The sequence below is a fragment of the Rhopalosiphum padi genome, chromosome 2 (genome assembly GCF_020882245.1).
Source record: "Rhopalosiphum padi isolate XX-2018 chromosome 2, ASM2088224v1, whole genome shotgun sequence".
NCBI classification, from domain to species: domain Eukaryota; kingdom Metazoa; phylum Arthropoda; class Insecta; order Hemiptera; family Aphididae; genus Rhopalosiphum; species Rhopalosiphum padi.
The window spans coordinates 8,556,502-8,579,530 of NC_083598.1; the positions used below are offsets into that span (position 1 = coordinate 8,556,502).

At 26.6% G+C, this 23,029-nt stretch overlaps 4 protein-coding genes across 5 annotated transcripts; 3 read left to right on the forward strand and 1 right to left on the reverse strand.

The window, feature by feature from the left end:
* Window positions 1-2,850: 2,850 nt before the first annotated feature.
* LOC132922249 (uncharacterized) lies at window positions 2,851-5,802 on the forward strand. The gene is made up of 4 exons (XM_060985662.1): window positions 2,851-3,411; window positions 3,486-3,628; window positions 4,862-5,046; window positions 5,124-5,802. Exons 1-4 carry the CDS (start codon window positions 3,108-3,110, stop codon window positions 5,551-5,553), a joined length of 1,062 nt encoding a protein of 353 aa, XP_060841645.1. The 5' UTR covers window positions 2,851-3,107; the 3' UTR covers window positions 5,554-5,802.
* A 5,069-nt stretch (window positions 5,803-10,871) lies between these two features.
* Window positions 10,872-15,184, forward strand: LOC132921296 (PXMP2/4 family protein 4-like). Its single transcript, XM_060984244.1, has 4 exons — window positions 10,872-10,937; window positions 12,315-13,569; window positions 13,657-13,788; window positions 14,893-15,184. The coding sequence occupies exons 2-4, from the start codon at window positions 13,312-13,314 to the stop codon at window positions 15,055-15,057; spliced, it is 555 nt and encodes a 184-aa protein (XP_060840227.1). The 5' UTR covers window positions 10,872-10,937; window positions 12,315-13,311; the 3' UTR covers window positions 15,058-15,184.
* LOC132921295 (glutamate-rich WD repeat-containing protein 1) lies at window positions 15,068-19,099 on the reverse strand. The gene is made up of 8 exons (XM_060984243.1): window positions 18,686-19,099; window positions 18,474-18,607; window positions 18,206-18,355; window positions 17,562-17,814; window positions 17,323-17,491; window positions 17,076-17,244; window positions 16,842-17,009; window positions 15,068-15,331 (listed from the first exon to the last, which is right to left on the reverse strand). The coding sequence occupies exons 1-8, from the start codon at window positions 18,876-18,878 to the stop codon at window positions 15,194-15,196; spliced, it is 1,374 nt and encodes a 457-aa protein (XP_060840226.1). The 5' UTR covers window positions 18,879-19,099; the 3' UTR covers window positions 15,068-15,193.
* Window positions 19,100-19,302: 203 nt separating this feature from the next.
* Window positions 19,303-22,507, forward strand: LOC132919467 (histone deacetylase complex subunit SAP18). 2 transcript variants are annotated; one of them, XM_060981105.1, is made up of 5 exons: window positions 19,303-19,557; window positions 19,625-19,731; window positions 19,888-20,082; window positions 21,492-21,571; window positions 21,705-21,745. In XM_060981105.1, exons 1-5 carry the CDS (start codon window positions 19,501-19,503, stop codon window positions 21,728-21,730), a joined length of 465 nt encoding a protein of 154 aa, XP_060837088.1. In that variant the 5' UTR covers window positions 19,303-19,500; the 3' UTR covers window positions 21,731-21,745. The 2 variants fall into 2 exon arrangements, with proteins under 2 accessions (XP_060837088.1, XP_060837087.1); XM_060981104.1 differs by lacking the exon at window positions 21,705-21,745 and adding an exon at window positions 22,237-22,507 and having other exon boundaries at window positions 19,304-19,557.
* Window positions 22,508-23,029: the final 522 nt, after the last annotated feature.

Sequence of the window (23,029 nt, forward strand, 5' to 3'; positions counted from 1 at the left end):
TCAAACTGTTAATACCATAGAATACCATGTTATATAAATACTATAGTATTTTATACCTCTATGGCACACATTTGTTGTGAAAATTATTAATTATTGACGTCACTGCGCCAGTACTCATAAAGTACGAAATAAAAATTTGCCGCCCCTCTAAATCTTTAAAAATTTGCCGTTCTGGACAACTGGACCCAAAGCCCCTACCTAAATACGCCCCTGCATATAATGCGTTCTCGCTTACGATGTGAATTAGGCCTACTGGGGACACCACAATAAAAAAACGCGCCTCGTGTAATACCTCATAAAGTTATTAAACAATACGGACAATGTTATAATGTTTTAATGTTGTTGTACGTCGTTTAATAATAAAGGTGGTGTGGAAAATTACCTAACACTGTTATTCTTATCTTATAGTAGTTACCTTGCATACATTTTTTTTTATTAAATACCAATTAAATAATTATTTATATCAAGAAATGAGAAATATTATAAACTTATAAATTAGTCCAATATAAATTTAACATTAAAGGAATAAGTGGCCACACAATGCTTGTAAATAAGTATAGTCACCCTGTTAGGTTAATGGTTAGGTTTTAATGTACTTACCTATTATAATAAATAGGTATTTGAGCAAGTTCTTTTAAAAATTATATATAAGTTCTACATTAACATAATCGATAATTCATATATCGTGTACCTATATTAGAATATAATGAAACGTTACTACTTATTTAAAACATCGAATCTAATATCATAATTAATGGAATTAGAGATTTTACTAACGCCATGTAACTTACTTATACTTCATACTATTTCATAATATTTTTAAAATTTAAATTGTTATTTAAGTATTTTTTTTAGACAATTTTTTTAAATTACCGCTGATTTCTGGGTACCTAAATGACGTGGGAGATTATAGTTAATATGGAATCTAAATTTTCTTTGAGGTTCTAAATGTCCAATGGGATCCAGTTGACGTACGTGAATCTACTTGTCGCGGGATCTAGGTGATACGTAACCTACTACATCTAGTAGTTTCCAAATAAAAAGCATAGAATAACATCATTACCATGGTTGTAGGGTACTCAGTGTGCACACAGAATAGATATATAATAGCAATATTATGCTGTATTTTTTGAAATAGAGGTTTCTTTCGTTCATTCAAAATTTAACCGATTTCAAATTTGTTTTTTCTCCATATATAATATTAATATATACATGTAAGTGTTAACACTGATAAATGTCTTGTATAGTATTATTAATATCTATGTATAAACTATTATATTATTAGATGATAAGGAGGGGGGACCTGATTATGATGTACCTACTATTTTATATTTATATATTAAGTTCAGTTTATTAGTTTTATATTATTATTAGTTATATTATGTATATACAACTGTACAACACATCGCTACTAAAATAACAAATAATATCTATATAAAATTAATATTTATGTATTAATAACTAAACCACTAAGCACTAGTATAACTACATTTATATTAATTATGACATTAGTGATCAGTATCATAACGTTTATTCAAAATCTAACATTTATAAGTAGGTAATAGTATTAATAATATAATATTATGCTAACCTATGCATGTGGATGAATCTATACGTTATATAGTTAATTTTCAACAATGAAATTGCAATGATATCGTAGGCTAATGGATAGGGCGCTGAAATAGATAGGTAGGATTGTAGGCATAAAAAAACAATCAAATCATCAGCCGTGGGTCGATACCAGAAGACGCTTGAATCTTTTTTTTTTTTAGCAATGTCGCGGTAAACATTTATTGTAGTTCGTCGTCCGGTTAAAAATAAATATAGTACCATTCGAACATAAACATAAACATAAACTAAACATTTTTTTAGCAGGTGGGTCTAACACCAGCATTTTTTCCCCATAACATGAAATATAGATAGTATAGAGTATATTATACTCTTTAATAGTTCTATACTAGGTACATATTTTGATATTTTGTGCACAATGTTTTAGTCAGATAAATAAATAAATAAAAATTATGTAGTGCTACATAAATATTTTTAATTTTATTTCACTATTATGACAAATACAATTTTAATGATCTGCACGAATATAATGATAGAGTTAAATATAATATACATAAATTTAAAATTTTACTATGCCCCTAAAAAGTTTCCCGTCGAGCCGGGGCTCGTTTGGATCGCCCCGTGCGCACGCCTATGTCTAGATCGATCTACAAACATATATAATCCTAAACTCAGCAATTAATATTAGAATTAATAATATAATTTACAACACTAATCCATGAATACGTCTAATCCAGTGTTGCATAAAAAATGTATTAAATTAAATGGTACACAAAAATTTAATGGACCAATCATGGGCCACTAAATCGTGTTAAGGGTCCACTATTTTTTTTTTTCCGTGACTTATTTTTCCTGTAGATTTTTTTTCTTGGCCTTTCTTTTTGTGGCTTTTTTTTCTGACTACCATCAAGGGCGCCTATCTGTTAAAGCCTAGGGGGGTGACAATCATAATCATAAGCAAATTTTAGTAATATTATCATTAAAAAAATTAATTCATTATTTATAACTAAAAAAATAACAATAATTGTTCTATTCTGGGGGGGAATGACATGTCACTCCCTTGTACCCCCTAATGGTCGCCCTTGACTACCATTGTTATTCATAGTCAATACTCAATATTATATTCGATAAAATATTAAAATTATTAATGTTATTATTATATTAAGGGACTAACATATGCAACTTATATGCGCAATATTAGATAGGCAACCACTACATTATTTTAGGACTATGGAAATGATATTCCACAGAATAACATGATTCTTCATTCTTATCTGTTATCATTATTATGCCAAGTTTATTTTTTACAACGTAAAATTGTAATTTATTAGTTTCATCATATTCATAGTTCATAGTTCATACTTCATACTGATGTCTGATTACTGCATAGTGCATGACTGATACTGAATCCTGAAGGCATAATAAAATACAGAATAATTCTGTGGCATAACTAACTCAATTAACAGTTGACATAGTCGGGCAGTTCAGTTTTTGATTTTGTGCATTCTATTAAATTGTGTTACCATTAACTCATTAACATGAATTCCGCCTCAACAGCTCGAGTAAAAGAGAAGATTCGTTATGATATAGATATCCATCGTCAACTAAACAAACAAATACTTATGAATTCGAGACGAGGAATTAAAATCGAGGATGAACATTTAAATAATGAGTTGACTGTTGAAGACATGCAAAATATGGCATTAGAAATTAAACGTGGAAAACAAATTACTGTCAAACAATTAAAATTGTTACAAAATGGTTTCCTGGATTACTTAGACTTTATTGTATTGTTTTACAATGTTCAAGGGGCCGTTGATTCCTTACTTCATCTTGCCTCTAGTAAATTAATATAATTATTATTTTAATATATTTGTTTTTATACATCTACTAAGTATAACTTTATTTAATTCCAGATAAAAATGAAGAAATACAGTTAGCAGCAATTCAATGTTTTTGTAACATGGGCTTAGGAGATAGAGAAGTATGTTCCAAATTGACAAAATTAGTTGCACCATACTTGATGATGTACATCAATCATTTGAATTTTAATATATCAGTAAGTTAATGACTTAATTATTTAAATTTTAAATATTAAAAAAATAATAAACTCCTGATTATTCATGGACTATGGTTATCTGTGAAATTACATATAACATTATTACAGTAAATATGTACAATGTACAATTTACACTGAAAGGATCTTAAAATAAATTAATTGGAGAGGAGGTAATATTAAAAATTGCAGACTAGATTTTTAAATGTCTAAGAAATTTACCAAGTGCTTTCTTAAAGTCTGATATTGCTGTTGAGTGAGATGTTTACGTACTATATTACATTGCAATATTGCAAATAGGTTTAACAAATCATTACGATAGGTTTAAAGCTATGTAATATTATATATTTTGTTTATTACTCATTTAGTCATTTATAATAATTATAGTATATTTTATTTCAGTTTGTGTTTTTAGTTATTTAAGGAATAACTTTTCCATAGATAATTAAGAGTCTATGGTATATGGTGATTTCATTAATTTGTATTTTATAACATTTAATTAACCCATTAGTTTTTCCACTTTAAATTGTTTAAATATATTTAAATAAATAAAATGATAAATATTTAATTTAAAACAATAATTATATTAATTGTAATGTTAAATGTTGAAAAAAAATAACTAGTGTTTCTATGACTCAGCTCTGAACTTTTAATATTATATATACAGAGTGTCCCGTGAGCATTTACTCATTGCGATATCCCCTGAAATAATAGAGATATCATAATTCTAGTTTTTTAATAAGATTCACAGAGACAAGAACTACAAATATTTCATGTTTTAACTATTTTCAAAATAATTTAAGATAGCCATTTCGTAGAATTCATTTTTCTGAAAATATTGACCTTTCAACATTTTAATTTTATTAATCTCCAGATTTTTAATATTTTTTCTAGTTTAAAAAAAAAAATGGAAAATTATTTTATACGATAGTGGTGTCATTGTATCAAACATATAACCCGTGTGCTAGTAGTAGACTTTTAGAAACTAGAATGAAATATTTCAATATTTGTAGTTCTTGTCTCTTATTAAAAACCAGAATTATGATATCTCCTTTATTTCAGGAGATATCGCAATGGGTAAAACCTCACGGGACACTGTATTATGCATTTTTAGTATTCTTATTAAATATTAATTTTAATTTTCCTTCAGTAAACATTTTATTTTCAAATTTATTTTTTACATTAAGGTTATTTATTTTTTTATATAATTATTAATTAATTAATTTTATGTTTTAGGCTATGTCTATCTGGACTCTAGGGAATTTGAGTGATTCTAGTCCAGATGCATGTAAATTGCTTCAAAATCAAAATTTCTTTGGTACACTGGTTGATCGCTTACAAAATTCAACCTGTGATCGAATCATTTTTGATACCTTTTATACCTTAAGACTTTTTCTTAAAACCTACATGCAATATTTACCGTAAGTAAAAATCATTTGAAAATTAAAACTATTATGTATAATATATTGTATAAAACTATTTTTTTTTATGTTATTAGGATTGATGATTTAAATAAATTGCTACATGTATGTTATAAACGATTGAGTACATGGAAAGATTCATTTTGGATAGTGTATCAAATTTCTTGTTGTCAAGACTCTGCCTTGAAAGATTCAAAATGTATAGATCATTTATTGCACGCCTTACATGAAGATATCATTGATATAACATGTTTAGTGCCTATTTTAAGAACATTCAGTAATATTATAGCTAAGGATTCAACTAATTCTTCAGCGCTTACTTTTCTTATTGGATTAAAAATCGAAGTAGGATCTATAATAAGAAATATTTTAATTAATAATAGAAATATCAATTTAAATGAGGAATGTGCTTGGTTGTTAGGTAATGCTTTTAAGGCAGTAGGATTAAATGAGTCTAATTTAACAGATAGAACCTTTGATAAAGTTTGCAATTATCTTTTGATATAAATTTGTATGTATCACAAAATGTCTATAAATATGAATTATGTATTGATTTAATTTTTTTTAATATTTAACTTTTTATACATGGTATGTTAGTTTATATATATTTTTATTTTTTATTTTTAAAACTACAATGTAATATTATGCATACATTTTATTTTATATGACTTTTTAATGTTTAATCTAGTTATAATACACTACTATTTGTAAATTGTTGCCGTTTGCAAAATAAAATAAATTATGACAATATATAAATTACAGTTTCAATGAAAAATATAAGATATGGTTAAAATCAAACTATTTTACTGAAGTCTGAAATCATAATTTACTTAAATTATTGAAAGATGATACTATTTTAATACTTATACCCTAAACTATATGGCTAGAAAAATTCTTGCCAAAACGCAGAAGTTGATAGGTAAAGTAAGCAGTGTCGCAACTATTGTTTGTGCAAGGTATGCAAACTCACGAGTCTCCAGGATCTAGCTCTAAAGGGCCCCTAAAACAAAAATCTAAAATTGAAAATTGTTTTTCAATATTTATTTTGCTTTTTTGCGCTGCGAATATTTTTTGATTTTATGTTGTTGCTTTTAAATTAAATTAGTTGTATGCATAATTATTAAGTAGAGATAAATAGTATGCAAATGCCAAACACTAAAATATAATAATACTAAGCATTTTATAATATGCATTAATAGATCTGTTGTATACATAGGCGTGTGCATACCTGAATTTTGGGGGGTGCCTACAATTTTTTTGGGCCCTTTCTTAACATGACATGTACATATTTTAATAAATTATAATATACGAATAAATATTTATTACATTATATCACATATTAATCAGTGGTATTACTAGTAGGTACCAAGTAATACAATATTTCTTTAGATAGTTGGATCTAAAATCTATTTTCAAGATAATTACAATATTTATTTATTATTTTTACTTTTGTAGTCAATAACATAATTATAGTAAGTTTTATCACGCAAATTTAAAATATTTTACGTTGTATTATTTTTTTTATCCCAAAACATGATTTTTTTTACAACATTTTAGAAAAAATATCATTTTTATTCTAGTAATATTAGTTAAAATAGGGACCCATATATTATATGCTTTAGGACTTCAATTTTAGGGCTTCAATAACATGTCGGGGGGTGCCCAGGCACACTTGGAATCCCCCGTGCGCACGCCTATGGTTGTATAAGGGTAACAATAATCGAGATCATATCATTGTTTCGTTTTTATGGAAACTCGATTTTACACATTTTGCAACGAGTGTAGCGAGTTGTTACAATAATGGTTATTTATATTCAGTTTTGTTTTAATTCTATGTTAATCTTATAGGCTATGATGTTAGCATCTAGTATAATATTATATATTTATAGTTAATAAATAAAAATTATTATTTATTTTATAAATAACGAAAATAATATTTTAATTTTTTTTAAGTGGCTTTTAATTAAACCTTAACTCTACAAAATATCATGCTTGTATTTAATTTAGAGATAATTTATGAAAATAGTTTTATTATAAAGTTTCACATTAATAATATAATAACTATAGTAAATATATATTCAATAATAAGGTAAATTTCTTGTTTAATTAGTATGATCTCTGAAACCGGAGAGCCGATTTTGTTGTTTGGGGTCTTGTTAGATTCATATTGGCTAGGAGAAGTGCAGTGAAGATTTTCAGAACTTTATCTTTTATAGTAAATTCACTACTGAGCTTCAAAAAAAATTATAACACATTTTATTGGTCGTTTTTTATGTTTTTACAGCTTTATAGCTTTGTAGTGAGTTAACCATTGAAGATAAAGTTCTGAAAATCTTCATAGCACTTCTCCTAGACAATGTGAATCTAACAAGACCCCAAATAACAAAATCCGTTCTTCAGTTTCGGTAATCTACCACGCTAAATGAAAATCTATCTAACCTAACCTAACTGAAAAATTATATAATTTTTTTTGAAAATTTTTATTCCCAAATTTTGTATCTACTTTATAATCCCTTTTTAATGAGCTTTCAACCAAGAAAAGTTAAAAGATAGAAACTTTGAGACTGTTCATGACGACGTTTTTGTGAATTCAAATCATTATACCACTAGGGTGTGATATCGGATCCCTCTCATTAATATTTTATGTTAAAGCTAGCTTAATTATCCACCTATTCATTACAACTGAGTTACATTTTTATCATTTTCCATAAAATCTTAAAGTTTTAAAAATTCAGACTTTTTTCATTTCAATTACCATACTTACTTGATTAAAAATCAATAAAGTAATTAATTATTCATCTGACATACCTAATTAAAAAATTAGAAAATATATTAATATCTTGGAATCATAATTAATCAACGTCTGAAATGCAATACTCACATAGCAAGTTTTATTATTTCAGCTCAATATTACTTCTATTGTAACGAGCTTACAAGTTGCAATTCTCACAGAACTTGGACAAACATACAATATATTATCATTTGTGACAATGATATTTTAAAAGTGTTGCCAAAATTTTAATGTATGAATAACAATCGAGATTATTGTATTCAACTACTGTCTATTTCAATTTATCCAACATGAGTAGGTAGTAAACAAGTATAATATGAGAATCATATTATGTGGTTTTATCAGACTTGGGTAAAAAAACTTTATAATAATAGTATTCCCAAGTATTTGGAATACTTCATAAAAAGTATATAAAAGTTTAAATTACATCTTTGGATGTTATGGTAAGAATGTAAGATTATGGATATAAACTATACTCTATAGGTTCTAGTATATTTTGTAAAACATTAGGCGTCAGTAATACGTCTTGATTGTTCGACGTGAATACGCAATACTTTAAGGAAATTTAATAATTAGGTAACTAAAAATAATTGACTTTTTATAATATATTTAATATCTATTTGAAATTTTAAAGTTAACTGCATTTAACGTTTTTTGTCGTGTCGTATACTATTCGATATGATATCTATATAATTTATTTATTTAAATATATATTTATTTATAAAATGTCGTTTTTTTCCTAGATTCAATAAATATAATATAAGTAGGGTTGCTACCTCTACGGGTTTCAAATTTATTTTACACATAAATATAGGAGTTACGGGTTTTGTGAATTTAATCTCCGGGTCGTCGAAAATTACTAATTAGTACTATTTATATAATTATATATATTTTGTCGATGAGCATGATTTTCATACACCATAAAAGATAGGATAAAATTGGTGACCATTTTTTTTTTGCTTATCGTCTCATCTCCGGATTTGCAATCTTTCAAAGGTGGTAACCCTAAATATATGTCTGTTATTTAAATTTCTCCCAATTTTTAGACACAATTTATAGGTATATACAAATAATAAGTATCTGCGACTTCGCCAATACATTGGAATCTGCCTCAGTACTGTTATAGTAGTCATGAAATGGTGAACAAGGCCGAGTTATAATTATAATTATTACTTACTGTAAATATTATATTATTACCTACTTGAAAATTAAATTTTTTTTTTTTTTTTAATAAATTATTCTAACTCTTAATGACAAGAATATAAACTATTGGTAAATTTAATAGACGAAAATTTAATTGTAAGTTCTTTTTTGGCACACTATTTATTAAAATTGTTTTATATTGGCAAATATTAAAACATTTATTTAGTTTTGAAATAAATTATTGTGCCTCTATTTTATATTGGCTAATGCCAAATTTGCTTTTAAAATTAGCTTTGTAAGTGTAAAACAGTAAAATTTTATATTTTCTGATTTCCAACGAAGGTCGTGTCTATAGGAAGTATTTTAGTTTTTAGCAATAAATAATATTAGGTTATCATGATTTCAAAAGATATTAAATATTAATAGACTAAAAGTATTATCACAGATTAGATTAAAATTAGAATTTAATCTATTCCGTGGTATTATTACCTAGTACTACACAGATGTCTATTTATCTCAAGGCTCAAAACATGGTCGACTTTTTAAGCATGACGATGATATGATGCTTTTTTTAATGGGTAATGGAAATTTGAAGTTAACTAGGTACAATATCTATTTTTGATCCCAATTACCAAACCTGACTATATATAATGTAGAGATTTTGTATTTCTTTGAGAAGGTACATAACTTATTGATCTGTATTAGGTAGGTAAGTCTATATTAGGTAAGTATACTATATTACTACCTATTCATAAACACATTTCACATGATGTATTTTATATAAAACAATAAATGATAATTCACCAAATAAACTCTCTTCTTTTTTCTCCTAATAACGAATTTATTCAAACAAGGATTTCTGAAATTTGTATGTTTAGAATCTAACACGTGGTACACATAATATTAGGTATTAAAAATAAAAATTTCCCAGTACTTAATTACTATAGAGTTCCGTCAAAATGTATGGTTATAAGAAATGTGCAGTGAGCATAAAAAGGTCGAGAACCACTAGTTTAGACCATACTTTTAAATACTTAGAGTTTAATAGATTCCCTGAGTTTACTGCGTGAGGTACTTAAGTCATATATAATATAATAGTATAATTATATTATAATATTATAATGCGTGAGGTACTGAGGTGTAGCGATAAACTGATATCAATCGATAGCAATCATCATATCCAAGCACCTACAAAAAGAAAAATAATTAGGTAATATTACTCTGTCCAAGTTGTAGGGGCCTCATTATACCACTGTCCAGGGTCTCAAAACGGTTAAAGACGGCCTTGATCATATCTATATTTTTTCCCTGCATATTGTTCAATAACTTAAATTATTAAAAATTTTGATTTCAAAGTTCAAATGAGTATAGCTTTTTAGTTATTAGAAAGTCATAACTCGTTATACCCGCATACGTATTGTCACTTGTCATTATCTTGGAAACGTATAACATGGACAATTTAACGTTCAGAAGAATTTGTTTTACTCTGTTATTATGTTTATTGTTTAAGAGGACGTTATACACGCATATGTAGTCTCTGTCTCATTAATGTAGATCATAGCAAATTTGCGTTCAGCAGAACACATTTTGTGATGTTAGTTTTAATATTAGAGTAAATTTACCTGTTATCAAATTTAAAGGTAAGAATATTATCTAGAAAATGTCTTATGCGTTTATTGATATTATCATTTTTAAGTGAGTTATAGCCAAGGTTTATAGATTATAGAGTTATAGCTATGTAAAATATTACAACTTCAAAATATTCATAACTCACTTTAAAATTAATATATCAACAAAATCATATGACATTTCCTTGATAATATTCTTACCTTTAAATTTGATAATAGGTAAATTTACTCTAATATTAAAGCTAACATCACAAAATGTGTTCTGCTGAACGCAAATTTGCAATGATCTACAATATTCTACATTAATGAGACAGAGACAACACATGCAAGTATAATGTCCTCTTAATATTAGAGTAAATTGACCTATTATCAAGTTGAAAATATTAAATTTTATGGTGACAAAACCTCATTCCTATAAGTTGTAGTAATTTACTATAAAATCGGTGTAATTGTAAGTAATTTATTAATCCGGTAGGTATAACCAACACATCAGTGGCGAATCTAAGATTTCTCTTTTTCTTTTTTTTTCTTTTTTTTGGGGGGGAGGCAACATTTTTCATATTATTATTATTATATTCATATCATAACATAATATTCAGGATGTGATTTTAGGCAGGCGTGGATCTAGAGGTGGGGGGGTGCTAGGGTGAATCAAATTTCATTCAACATCAACTGTCATTGCATTCAAATTTAACACATCCATCATAATGACTTAATTTCCACCTCTACTATACAGCAGAGCGATACCCACTTGCTCACCTTTTTTTTTAAAGTTGTTACTCATATTGAAAATGTTCATCCTTTTGATAATTTGAATATTAAACACTAAAGCAGATTAATTTTAAGAACTAAAAATAGGCCTTGCCTTCAGGATGGAGTATACAGAATACGAGACCTTAACCTTAGCACCTCCCATGAAAAAATCCTAGATCCATCACTGATTTTAGGCTATACATATATAATATAAATTGTCAAGACGCTAGCGAAGCAGGACCCTCAGCCCCCTTGAATTCCACTACAATACATATTACAGGGCGATTCACAAAATAGCAAACTTTCATCACATTGTTTCCTTTAATAATGAATTTAAGCTTTTTCTCTAATAAAAAATCAACTATAATACAATAACTAACTGAATTACCTGGCTTAGTTTTGTAGTTTTGCTTTTTCTCTAAATGATTTTTAAATCAATACCCAGAAGATAATTTGGAACATCTCCGTGAAAAAAAATTAGTAAAAAGTTAAATAATGTCATCACAAAATTGGAACATCAAAAAGGCCTGTTCTTTTGTATATAATATAAAGATAAATAGTACCTAAGTTTATCGTATTTTTAATTTTATCATATAATTTACCGATAATTTAAAAACGGATCTAGTATATTTTTATAACATCAATAATGATTTAATGTAGTCAATGTTGAATGTAGGTATAATTTAATAAAATAATAGAAAGAAAATGGTGTTGACAATTTTGTCTGATTTAAAGTTGAGGTAAATGATACATTTCCGCAGTCACCCATCTGATGCCACACTTATAATACTGAAGTATAAGTATAATACTTTATAAATAAATTATCAATAAAAATAAATAACGGATAGGTTGAGTTTAAATAATTAGAAATAATTAAAATAGTATCTAAGCATGATCTATAAATATAATATTCATATAAAATATATTATTTTTCAATAATTTTTTTATTTCAGAGATGATAGGTAATTTGATTTCAACTGATGGATGGTAATATTGATTATTTATTTACTATAATACTGTATACCTATTCGTATCATAAACTATAAGAACTTAAACTTGGTCAAAGCCATTAGATATGTCAAGGAAACTTGAGGTAGCAATAAACAGGCTTCGCATTGGCCATTTACAAATATTGCACAGATTCCAAACGAACAAAGAAGACCCACCCTTCATGCGGAGTCCAACTGACTATTAAAAATATCCTAATGGAATGCATCACATACAAGTAGTTAAGGGAAAAGGCTATCCTACAGAGTAAATGTCCACATCATTTAGAAATTCTCCGGACTAATTCACATCAATAGTCGACTTCATATTCTCAAACCTATAATAAATACATTTTAAAATTAATTAATTATTTATGTAACAAAATTTTTAAATTTATATTCTTCTATGTACGAGTATTTTATATTATGTATATTTCTTTTGTAAATCCCAATGGCCTTTGATCACGATAAACGTATGCTTTTAAGTAAACGTTGTTTATAATTAATATTATTCTGAATGGTTTCATCAACACGACAACACGTATCCTTTGTTATTGTTCATTGAACACTCATGCTTATTGCGGCATCGTGTACCTATGTATTAAATTATGATTGAAAAAAAATTTTTAAAAAGATATTTTATTATTTTATGCATAGACGCGTGGTTTCTGAATACTATTATACGTTTTTTCGTACCTAAACAATTTTTCCATTTTTAAAATTAAAAATAAATAATCAATAACACAGTATGTACCTATTTAATAAAACTTGTATAGTTGTATACGTACAATTTTGGCAATGGTCAGTTTCAAGGTTTGTTCAAGATCGCCCAATTTTGTAATTGGCAACCGCAATCATATCTATAAATAATAACACGCATAAAAATAATGAGAATCTCCTAACCGTCATGCAGTCACAGCTCACATTGTTGTAGGTCCCGCGTGAAAAATAACTATCTTCAAAAATGACGACCGTCTTCGCCCGAATAGTAAAGTTTTCAATCACCTACCCAGTTACTAGGGGAATGGTTTCGTATGCAGTGATATGGCCAACCGGATGTATAATACAGCAATTGGCTTTTGGAGATGACAAATTTGACTTTGCTAGAGCAGCTCGGTTTGGACTGTTTGGAGCATTTTATGTGGCCCCAACTTTGAATGCATGGCTAACTGTTGCACGTTACTTATATCCAAAGAATGATCTCCGTAGCGCAATCATTAAAGTGAGCTAACAAGATTCAACACCAACACCAAACAAACATTTAAAGAAATAAAATTATACAAATAATGTTGAAATTAATATTTATCAGGCACTTTTGGAGCAAGTAACATACTCACCGTGTGCAATGGTGAGCTTTTATTTTGGTATGTCTTTACTGGAAGGGAAGACGGTCGAGGAAGCAAAAAAAGAAGTAGAAAAAAAATTTTTACCAACATATCAGGTACAAATTTTATGATATTTGTTAATGATACCAAAAAAATAATATACCCCTAAACAATCAAATTTTAGTTAAAAATAAAAATTTAAGATTAGTAATTATAATAATTTGAGATTAATTTTGGGAACATTTTTTTTTAATTCATCACAAAAACAATGTTTAACTGAAAATCGTATAAACACTAAAAACGCCAGTTTGAAGTTATATGAAGGCGTTCCTGTATTATCTATACAACTATACCTATTAGTGATCTAAAATACAATTTTATTTATTTTACCGATATTAGTAGAAACTCGATTAACCGTCACAGTCAAGACCATGACTATTAACTGAAATTTTTTAATAGACGTGTATAATTTACAAGTGGATTATAATTTATTATTACACAATTAGGTTAAAATAAACATATTATAAAACATATATACTAAAAAAAATAATCTGTCATCTCCTTTTATTTCTATAAAGATCAAGCTTTTTGAGCGACGTTTTGTCGCTTTAACTGTTTTTTTTTCTTTGATGATAAAGGATAACAAAGAATAACGGTTAAACGAGTTTCTATTGTACCAGAATATGTACTACAGTATTTATAATAGCAATAGAATCTATAATTTCAACTATTTTTCTATGGTTTATTATAATTTATAGATATTAAGATATATGTACTTAAAATAATTTACGTTGTACAATTTTAATTATAACCATAAATATCTAGTTCAAATTCTATGAGATGGTAAGTTGCCACTTTTGTCGATTTAAATAAAATCAATAATCAATTTAGTTCTATAACATCAAAATTGTTTAGATTTATACATAAATAGTGATAATGAATTCACTAGATATAACTAAATTCTGTACAGTGTAAAACATCAACAAACAATTTCAAAATCAAACAACAAGTGACTATACAATTTTAGCCATTTTACCAAAAAATTATAATAACTTCAATTAGTTAATAGTTATCAATTGCTTATATATTTTTAGTTTTTAAAAAATGAACTTCTTTTTTTGTTGCTTTTTTATTATGGTTTTGTCTTATTTAAAAAATTATATTGATTAATGTCATTATATTATGTTGTTACAACTCTATTTTATAATATTATAAAACAGGTGGGCGTAGCAGTTTGGCCTTTACTACAAGTATTCAATTATACAATGATTCCAGAAAAAAATAGGATTCCATTTGTTAGTCTATGCAGTCTAGCTTGGAGTTCATTTTTAGCATACATGAATCACTGTAGTGTGAAAAAGGAAAACACGTTAACCATCAAATAAAGAAACAGAATCATTCCAAATACATATATATTATCATAAATATAAATTGTGTGTATTATGTTTATTATATGTTAAAAAAATTATTGTAAAATAGAAGCAAATACTAAATATATTTTTATCTGTTATACATTTTTTTTTATATACTTATGGTTCTAAAAACATTGAAACCAGTTTGTGCAGTACTAATAAGAACTCCAGTAATTTGAGGATGCCAATGAAGTTCTTTGATGTGTTCCTGTCCTTGGTGAATAAACAAAAGCTGTGGTGGAATTTCCTAGATAAAATAATTGAATATATAATACACCAAATATAATTCATAGTAGAACCTGCTAAATAATTAGTTAATTAGATTTAGAATGTTTACAACTTAAATAGTCCCCAAGGGTTATTTATCATTTATAACCATTAAGTGTTAACAGCATATTGATCATTCTATCAATGGTCTGGGCCTCATCTGCCTCGGCAATACTAAAACTGCCTAAGACTTGTTTACTTATGTCATTATAAAATGTTATAAGTAGGGAACGGATTTTATTGTAATAAAAAAATTAATATATGTATCAATTTTTCTTGAAATATAGAATAAAAAATCCAAAATAGGTACACTTAAAAATGTATTGAAAATTACAAAAAATAAATATTTCAGAACTTTAAATATTAAATAAAAGTAATATAAATGATGTAGGTATATACAATTATGAATATTATTCCCCAAAATAAAGCAATGAGAAACAACATATTGTTGTAGGTTTTGTAAATAAAAAATTACGACCGTTTGGTCGGAGAATACTTTTGTATTGGCTAAAAGACCGTTTAATATCAAAAGATGTGATAGGGGCATAATTCTTATTCACTAAATCAGAAGGAGTGAATTCAATTTATCTCTGTCAAAAATTACATATCTTGTCGTTTTAGACGAAGCAGATGATATTTACGTCGGCAAAAATCAATGAAAAAATCAAAAATGACTAAAATATGGACTTATTTACCAAATATATATAAACATGTATTTATACCTAAATATGTAAAATAAATTTGGGTTTATTTCAATTAAAATGATCTAAATTGTACACATTTTTTTATCAGATTTAAAATATCTCATTCCAATAAAAAAAGCATTTACAATAAAATCCATTCCCTAGTTATAATAAGTAATAATAAAGGAAAGAAGATGAATAGCTTTTAATTTATATTATTATTCTGTTTAATGGATTTGAATATATATATTTGGACTCGATGCAAAAATCAAAATGGCCCTGCTCTTTCCCATAAAAAATCAGTATTCTAGAAAGACATTTTTCTTTTCACTCTCGTAATCAACAGGCAGGCCTTTCAGCCAATTCATATTGCCAGCAATATTTCATTTACACTACTGATTCTTTTGGCACCTAATAAGTAATAATTACTTTACTTGGTAAAAAACTAAGTATTTTGATAATAGAACCTTTACTAATTATCAGTGAATTTTATTTTATATAAAGAAAAATAAAAATAATTGAAAATTATGTTTTTCAGGAATCAAAATAAAAAGGAATATATTAATAAATTTAATACTTGTACGAGTATGTATGGTTATTAAATGTTTTTTTTTTAAAATTAATTTGTTGCATTAAATAGGTCTAATATACTGGAATACTTTAGATTTATAGGTCTTTTTTTATAGAATAGTAATACCTGTTTACAAGGTCTGCACACTTTTATGGTATAAATATAATATAATACTATGTTAATTATTAAAATAAACATTATATTATATTAATTTTTAATTAATTTAGTTTATTTACTTTTATGTCATCTTGATCATTGGTAGTATCCCTTTCGACAGCTAAATCCCAAATTGCTATTTGATCATCATCACCACCAGAAGCAAACACAGAACTATCATCTGGACTCCATTCGACTGTTGTAATAGCACTAGTGTGATGTTTGAATACAGCTAGTTCCTTATCTTTCTAATTTAATGATTTATTATTAGAATTATATTACTTATGTGTCATAATAAATATAAAATTATATACTTTAAATTGTCTTAAGTCCCAAATCATAAGTTTTCCATCATCACCACCAGAAACAATTAATGGATCTTTTTTATTCCAATTTATGACATTAATATCATTATCATGAGCGTCAGCAATTGTCAACATATTGGCTTTGTTTGGTGCTAACCGTGTATCCCATATTCTTAGTCTGTTAAATAATAAAAAAATATTTAGCTGTAGGATCATTTACACTGTTGGTAACATAAAATATAATATATTTATTTACGATCTGTCTACAGAACAAGAAGCAAGCACATTAACTTCATTTGGAGACCATTGTAAATCCTCAACAGATTCTTTATGCCCCCCTAATGAATGTAAATTAACAACCCAACCACTTTCACTTGGTTTCCATGTATGAATATTTCCTTTGCAATCACCACTAGCTAAAAATCCTGATAAAAAAAGAAAAAAATCAATTTAGTATTTATTCAATATTATCAAAGATAAAAATTTAAATAATACCTGGAGACTTTGAAGACCAATCTAAAGCAAAACCTTCATCTCTATGTCCAGAGTATGAATATAAAGGTTTATGTTCAGACATTAATCTCTTGGGAGCAGCTTTACCAAACTTTTTTTTCTTTTCTTCACTTCCAATTTTACGATTTCTATTAGCTTTTTCGACTTCTTTCAATTTACTATTTAAATCATAAATATTGACAATACCTCTTTCTGACCATACAGCTGCAAATACTTTGTCATCAACTGTAGTATTCTAGTAAAGATAAATTTTATAAATTTTATAGAGAATATGATTAAAAAGATCGGTTTGTGATATTTTATATGAATATTATGTTAAACCATTTAAGTAGAAGGTTCAGAATATAAAGGATGTCGATCGAGGTAGAAATAGAGGAATAGAGTAGGTTATGTACCTTTAGTTTACTTTAAGTGTCAAAAAAATAAATATATTTTGTAATTGTTCATTGTTGGTAAATAGCTATTATGCTTAAAATAAACTTTACAGTGCAGTCTAATAAATATTTGCTGACTATGTGTTAATACTATATACTACATTATTTTAATAATATAGTGTACCTATGATATAATTATCACAACCCATGCCGTTAAATGTTAAAATATATATAAAAATGTGGGTAATTTACCCTAATTCGATTAACAGTGCCCAAATGAGGAATTGAAGATATCTGTAACACAGGTTGATCATTAGATTCATCGTCACTACTGTCAGACTCAACATCTGAATCATCCGATGAACTACTTTCATCGTTTTTAATTGCATTTAAGTTGGATAGCTAAAACAAACAATTATAGCATATTATAATAAATCAAATTTTCTAACAAAACACTTATAATAATTTATACAGTGTTTAAATTTAAATTTTAGAGATATTGAGAAAAGTACGTACGTACCTTCATAACAAACACACAATTGTCTTTGGGTTTTTCTGCTTGGCTTCCGGCAACCAAATACATAGAGTGTGGAAAATCACTACGGCCACAGCCCAAGTCGTCAACAATTACGTCAAAACTCAAACATGGCAAACCTAATAGTCATCATGGAAAATAGATCATTTAAAACAATAAGGATGGTATTTAACAAATTAAACAACGCCCAAATGTACCGGAATCGATGTCATGCAGCATGTGGTAGGCAGATGGATCGAATACCAAAGACTCGTCTTCCTGCATCTGATGACCAGGCAAGTAAACTTGTCGTGGTTCTTTTTTATTAACTATGCCAGACGATTCGCCGCCTTCGTCGTTTTCATCTTCAACAACCATTTCTCCTTCACTTTCATGCTCCGATTCAGACATTTTAAAAGTAACTGTTTTTACAACGTTGTTCCGACCGAAGAAAATTAAATACCAAAACTAGTCACCACAACTCACTTTGCTTACTAGTTACTATAGAGTATAGGGATTAGAATTCGAACTAATCGTTATTCGTTGTACGCTGAATGTCAGGTCTAGTGAATAGTGAATAATGAATATTGACATTTGACATGTGTTATCGTTTAAACCATGCGGACACGCGGTAGCTCGTATAATCAAAAATTACACTATCAAGTATCAATCTACATTATCAGTTCACTGAATTTATTCAGTTTAGCCATCCCTAGAAAAATTATATTGACTTTGGAACAACTATTTTGTGATATTTTATTTTGGCCTTGACGCAACACTGTACTCAAAATGTTTTGATATTTAATGTTTGTAATATGAATGTTGTATATAATACAAATAGTATAGAATATAGATTAGAAATTAGAATTAAATTCCATATTTCATAGTCCATACAGTAAAAATAAAGACTAAAATTCACGTCTTGATAAATTAATTCAGGTTTTGTGTTTTAATTTTTTTTTTGAGAATTTCAAGTAAATATTTATTGATATATGACATTTTAGTACTTAAGTTTACGCTTGATACAATAGAAATGGCCGCAGTTGAATCACTTGTAAAAGTCGAAGAAAAACCTGTTAATAGAGAAAAGGTTAATAACTAATAATACTTCGAATAATATTGACTTACTAATAAGTATAAATATTTTATCATTTCAGACTTGCCCATTATTATTAAGAGTGTTCTGTGCAATGGGACATCATAATAATTTATCAGAATACTATCGTGGCGCTGTACCTGGGAATGAACTTCAAATTTATACATGGTACATATTTCTTAGGTTCTATAGTAACAACTTCATATTTTTTTTATTTTTCTCTCCCAATATGGGGTTGCTCACTCTAGTCTTACGCTTCCATAAGACTATCTACTTCTATCTACTCTCAGGTATTAAACAATATTAATTTTAATTTGTTTTTAGGATGGATGCTACACTACGCGAATTGACTGGTTTGATAAAAGAGGTAAACATTGAGTCTCGAGTCCGTGGAACAACATTTGATTTTGTTCTAGTATCACCAGAATATAATAACCCAAGATTTAATGCATTTGAAATCGGACTTACTGTTGCTGGAAATAGATCTCCAGATGATTCGAAAACTTTAGGGAACACAAGGTATATAAAAGTTATAGTTATTATATATTTTTAAAGCTCTTAAATAGGGTCATAAAACTTTTTAATCGAGGACTATTCAATCTTTAAATTTGCAGGCCAAAGATTTTAATTTACATTTATTCACTGAGTACATACATTCAATAATTTATTTTTGAATGATTTGTTGCAGTTAGAATGCCTGTAAAAGCTATAGTTTGAAAAATCTTGCTTTAGATATATATTATATAATAGCCGATTTAATTATTGTGTTGAAAATAAAAATCCTATCCATATACAGGGTGTCCCATGAGGATTTACCCATTGCGATATCTCCCGAAAATTGAAATAATGGAGATATCATGATTTTGATTTTTAATAAGTTTCACAGGACCAAGAACTAAAAATATTTCATATTTTAATTTATTTTAATGTTTAGGTAAAAAAGTTAAAAAATATATATATTTTTTTAATTATTTAAAAAAAAATTGAAGATAGCCTTTGTAGAGTTCATTTTACTGAAAACATTGACGTTTCAACATTTTAATTTCATTAATCTCCTGATTTTTAATATTTTTTCTAGTTTCGAGAAAAATTGTGAATTACACTGAAAGCGTTTGGCGGCCGTACAAGCATGCGAGCCACGTGTTAGATACATTGATACTACTATCGTATTAAATATTTCATAGTTTATTTCGAAATTAGAAAAAATATTAAAAATCAGGAGATTAATGAAATTAAAATGTTGAAACGTCAATGTTTTCAGTAAAATGAACTCTACAAAGGCTATCTTCAATTTTTTTTTAAATAATTAAAAAAATATATATATTTTTTAACTTTTTTACCTAAACATTAAAATAAATTAAATATGAAATATTTTTAGTTCTTGGTCCTGTGAAACTTATTAAAAATCAAAATCATGATATCTCTATTATTTCAGGAGATATCGCAATAGGTAAATCTTCACGGGACACATCCTGTATTTTTATAAACATTCCAACTTAAAATATTATTTTACATTGAAAATGACTTCAACGACCACCAAAAGTACTAACATGTGTCTACTTTCTAGTATAATAGTATATTAATTAAATATATTAACAATTTGGGATTTTTGCAAGCTCTTTTCTGTATATAATTTATATAAAGTGATTGTAATAAACTAATAATTAAACTCAAAATATCAAAATCTAATGACAATACGGGAAAAAAGTAAAATTATGTTTATTTCATTACAATATAAATTAAATTAAGTACATTTCTATACAAGAATTATCCTTCAAACAATTTTTTTTTTTAAAATAGGATTTGTTTTCAAATCTTGATCCTATTGAGTTGTTATTTGAATGCATATTTTGTAATTTTAATATAATAAATAAATAGGGTATATTTTAATTAAGTAATGTATTGATTATTTAATAATTATGTTACAGATTTACTATTGGTGATTATTTGGATGTTTGCATAACTCCTCCAGAACGTTTTATGAGAAGACCAGCAACAATGCGCTACCGTAAATAATTATATTTGTAATATTGTAATTCTCTTTTTAATAAAAAGAAAAGTTTTTGAATTTATAAATTAACCTTATTTTTATTAAATATTTTTTTTTATTCTATAAATAAAATTTTAAAATTAATTTTCAGCCCGAGAAAAAATTACAAAACGTTAGTAACTTTTATGTATAATTATAATATAATAACATAATATTTAACATGTTTTTGAAGTGGAAAAACAAATATTTAATCATAGTTATAATATTAATTAATATATTTACATTATAGTAAATAAGTTAATTTATATTTTACTGTAAATTTTAAGTTGAATGAATTTTTCGATATTTAGAAAGTAAACTATATTAATGTTGGTTCTGTTATAAAATTTCTACTAGGGTATATTTGAATTTGAGAGTGACTATGTAGTTATTGTATACTAATCATTAAAATTTTAAATTAATTCGTACTAATTATTATATTTTCTCGTAGTATTTATAAGTTAAATGAACCCATTTTGACTATTGATTATTTATGTGCCTATTGTACATAATAAACCAATTTTTCATTAGAAAACCTAAACTACAAGTCATTCAAAATATTTAAATTTGATTCAGTTATATTAATCCATAAAAAAACACCAATATATCTTAATTTACATAATTAATTTTTTTTTTACTTACAGTTAAAAAAAAAAAACCTTTCAGTCATTGAACAATAATTTGGTGTACTGGATCATCTATAAGAAATCGTCTCATCATCTTAGATAAAATATCATGTTCGATTGAAGTCTACAATATTTAGAAAACACGGATTGAATTGGTCAAAATACAATTTCTGTATGAAACAACCTATATTTATTAATTATCATAATGTAAAATTTGTAAAATGTGGTTTAACAATTATATATATTTGTGTATTCACTGTGTAATATACTTATATCTATATTATTAATATATGACCAATTGAATCATTTTTAATACCAAAAATTATATAATTAATTTTTACTTTTTTAAATTTATATCATAAGTAAAATATTAAAAAAAAAATGTTTATTAATAAATGTGGTAGTCAATGTCAAACAAGTAATACTTTAATATTCCAAATATGCTTAATAAAATGTCTCAAATTCTTGCTTTTAAATTTGTTTTCATAAAATCATTTCTTCTTTTTGAGTAAAAAGAAACTTAATTTTCAGATGGTTAATTCTACGTTTCAGTGGAATTAATGCTTTTTAAATAAAAAGACCTTATATTCATGATTATCAAATAATATGTACAAAGTGTTATTGTTGTGTTATCGCACGACGTTATAGGCATCTAATGGTCAGAACGCTTATTGATGAAAACTGAATTAAAAATTTGCCTAACACTAATGTATAATTGCCAATTTCCCAAAATTATACTCCTCAGGAAACTTACTGCACTTGAAACAATTTGTGTTTATTAATATAAATATGATTATGTGTGTATGAGAAC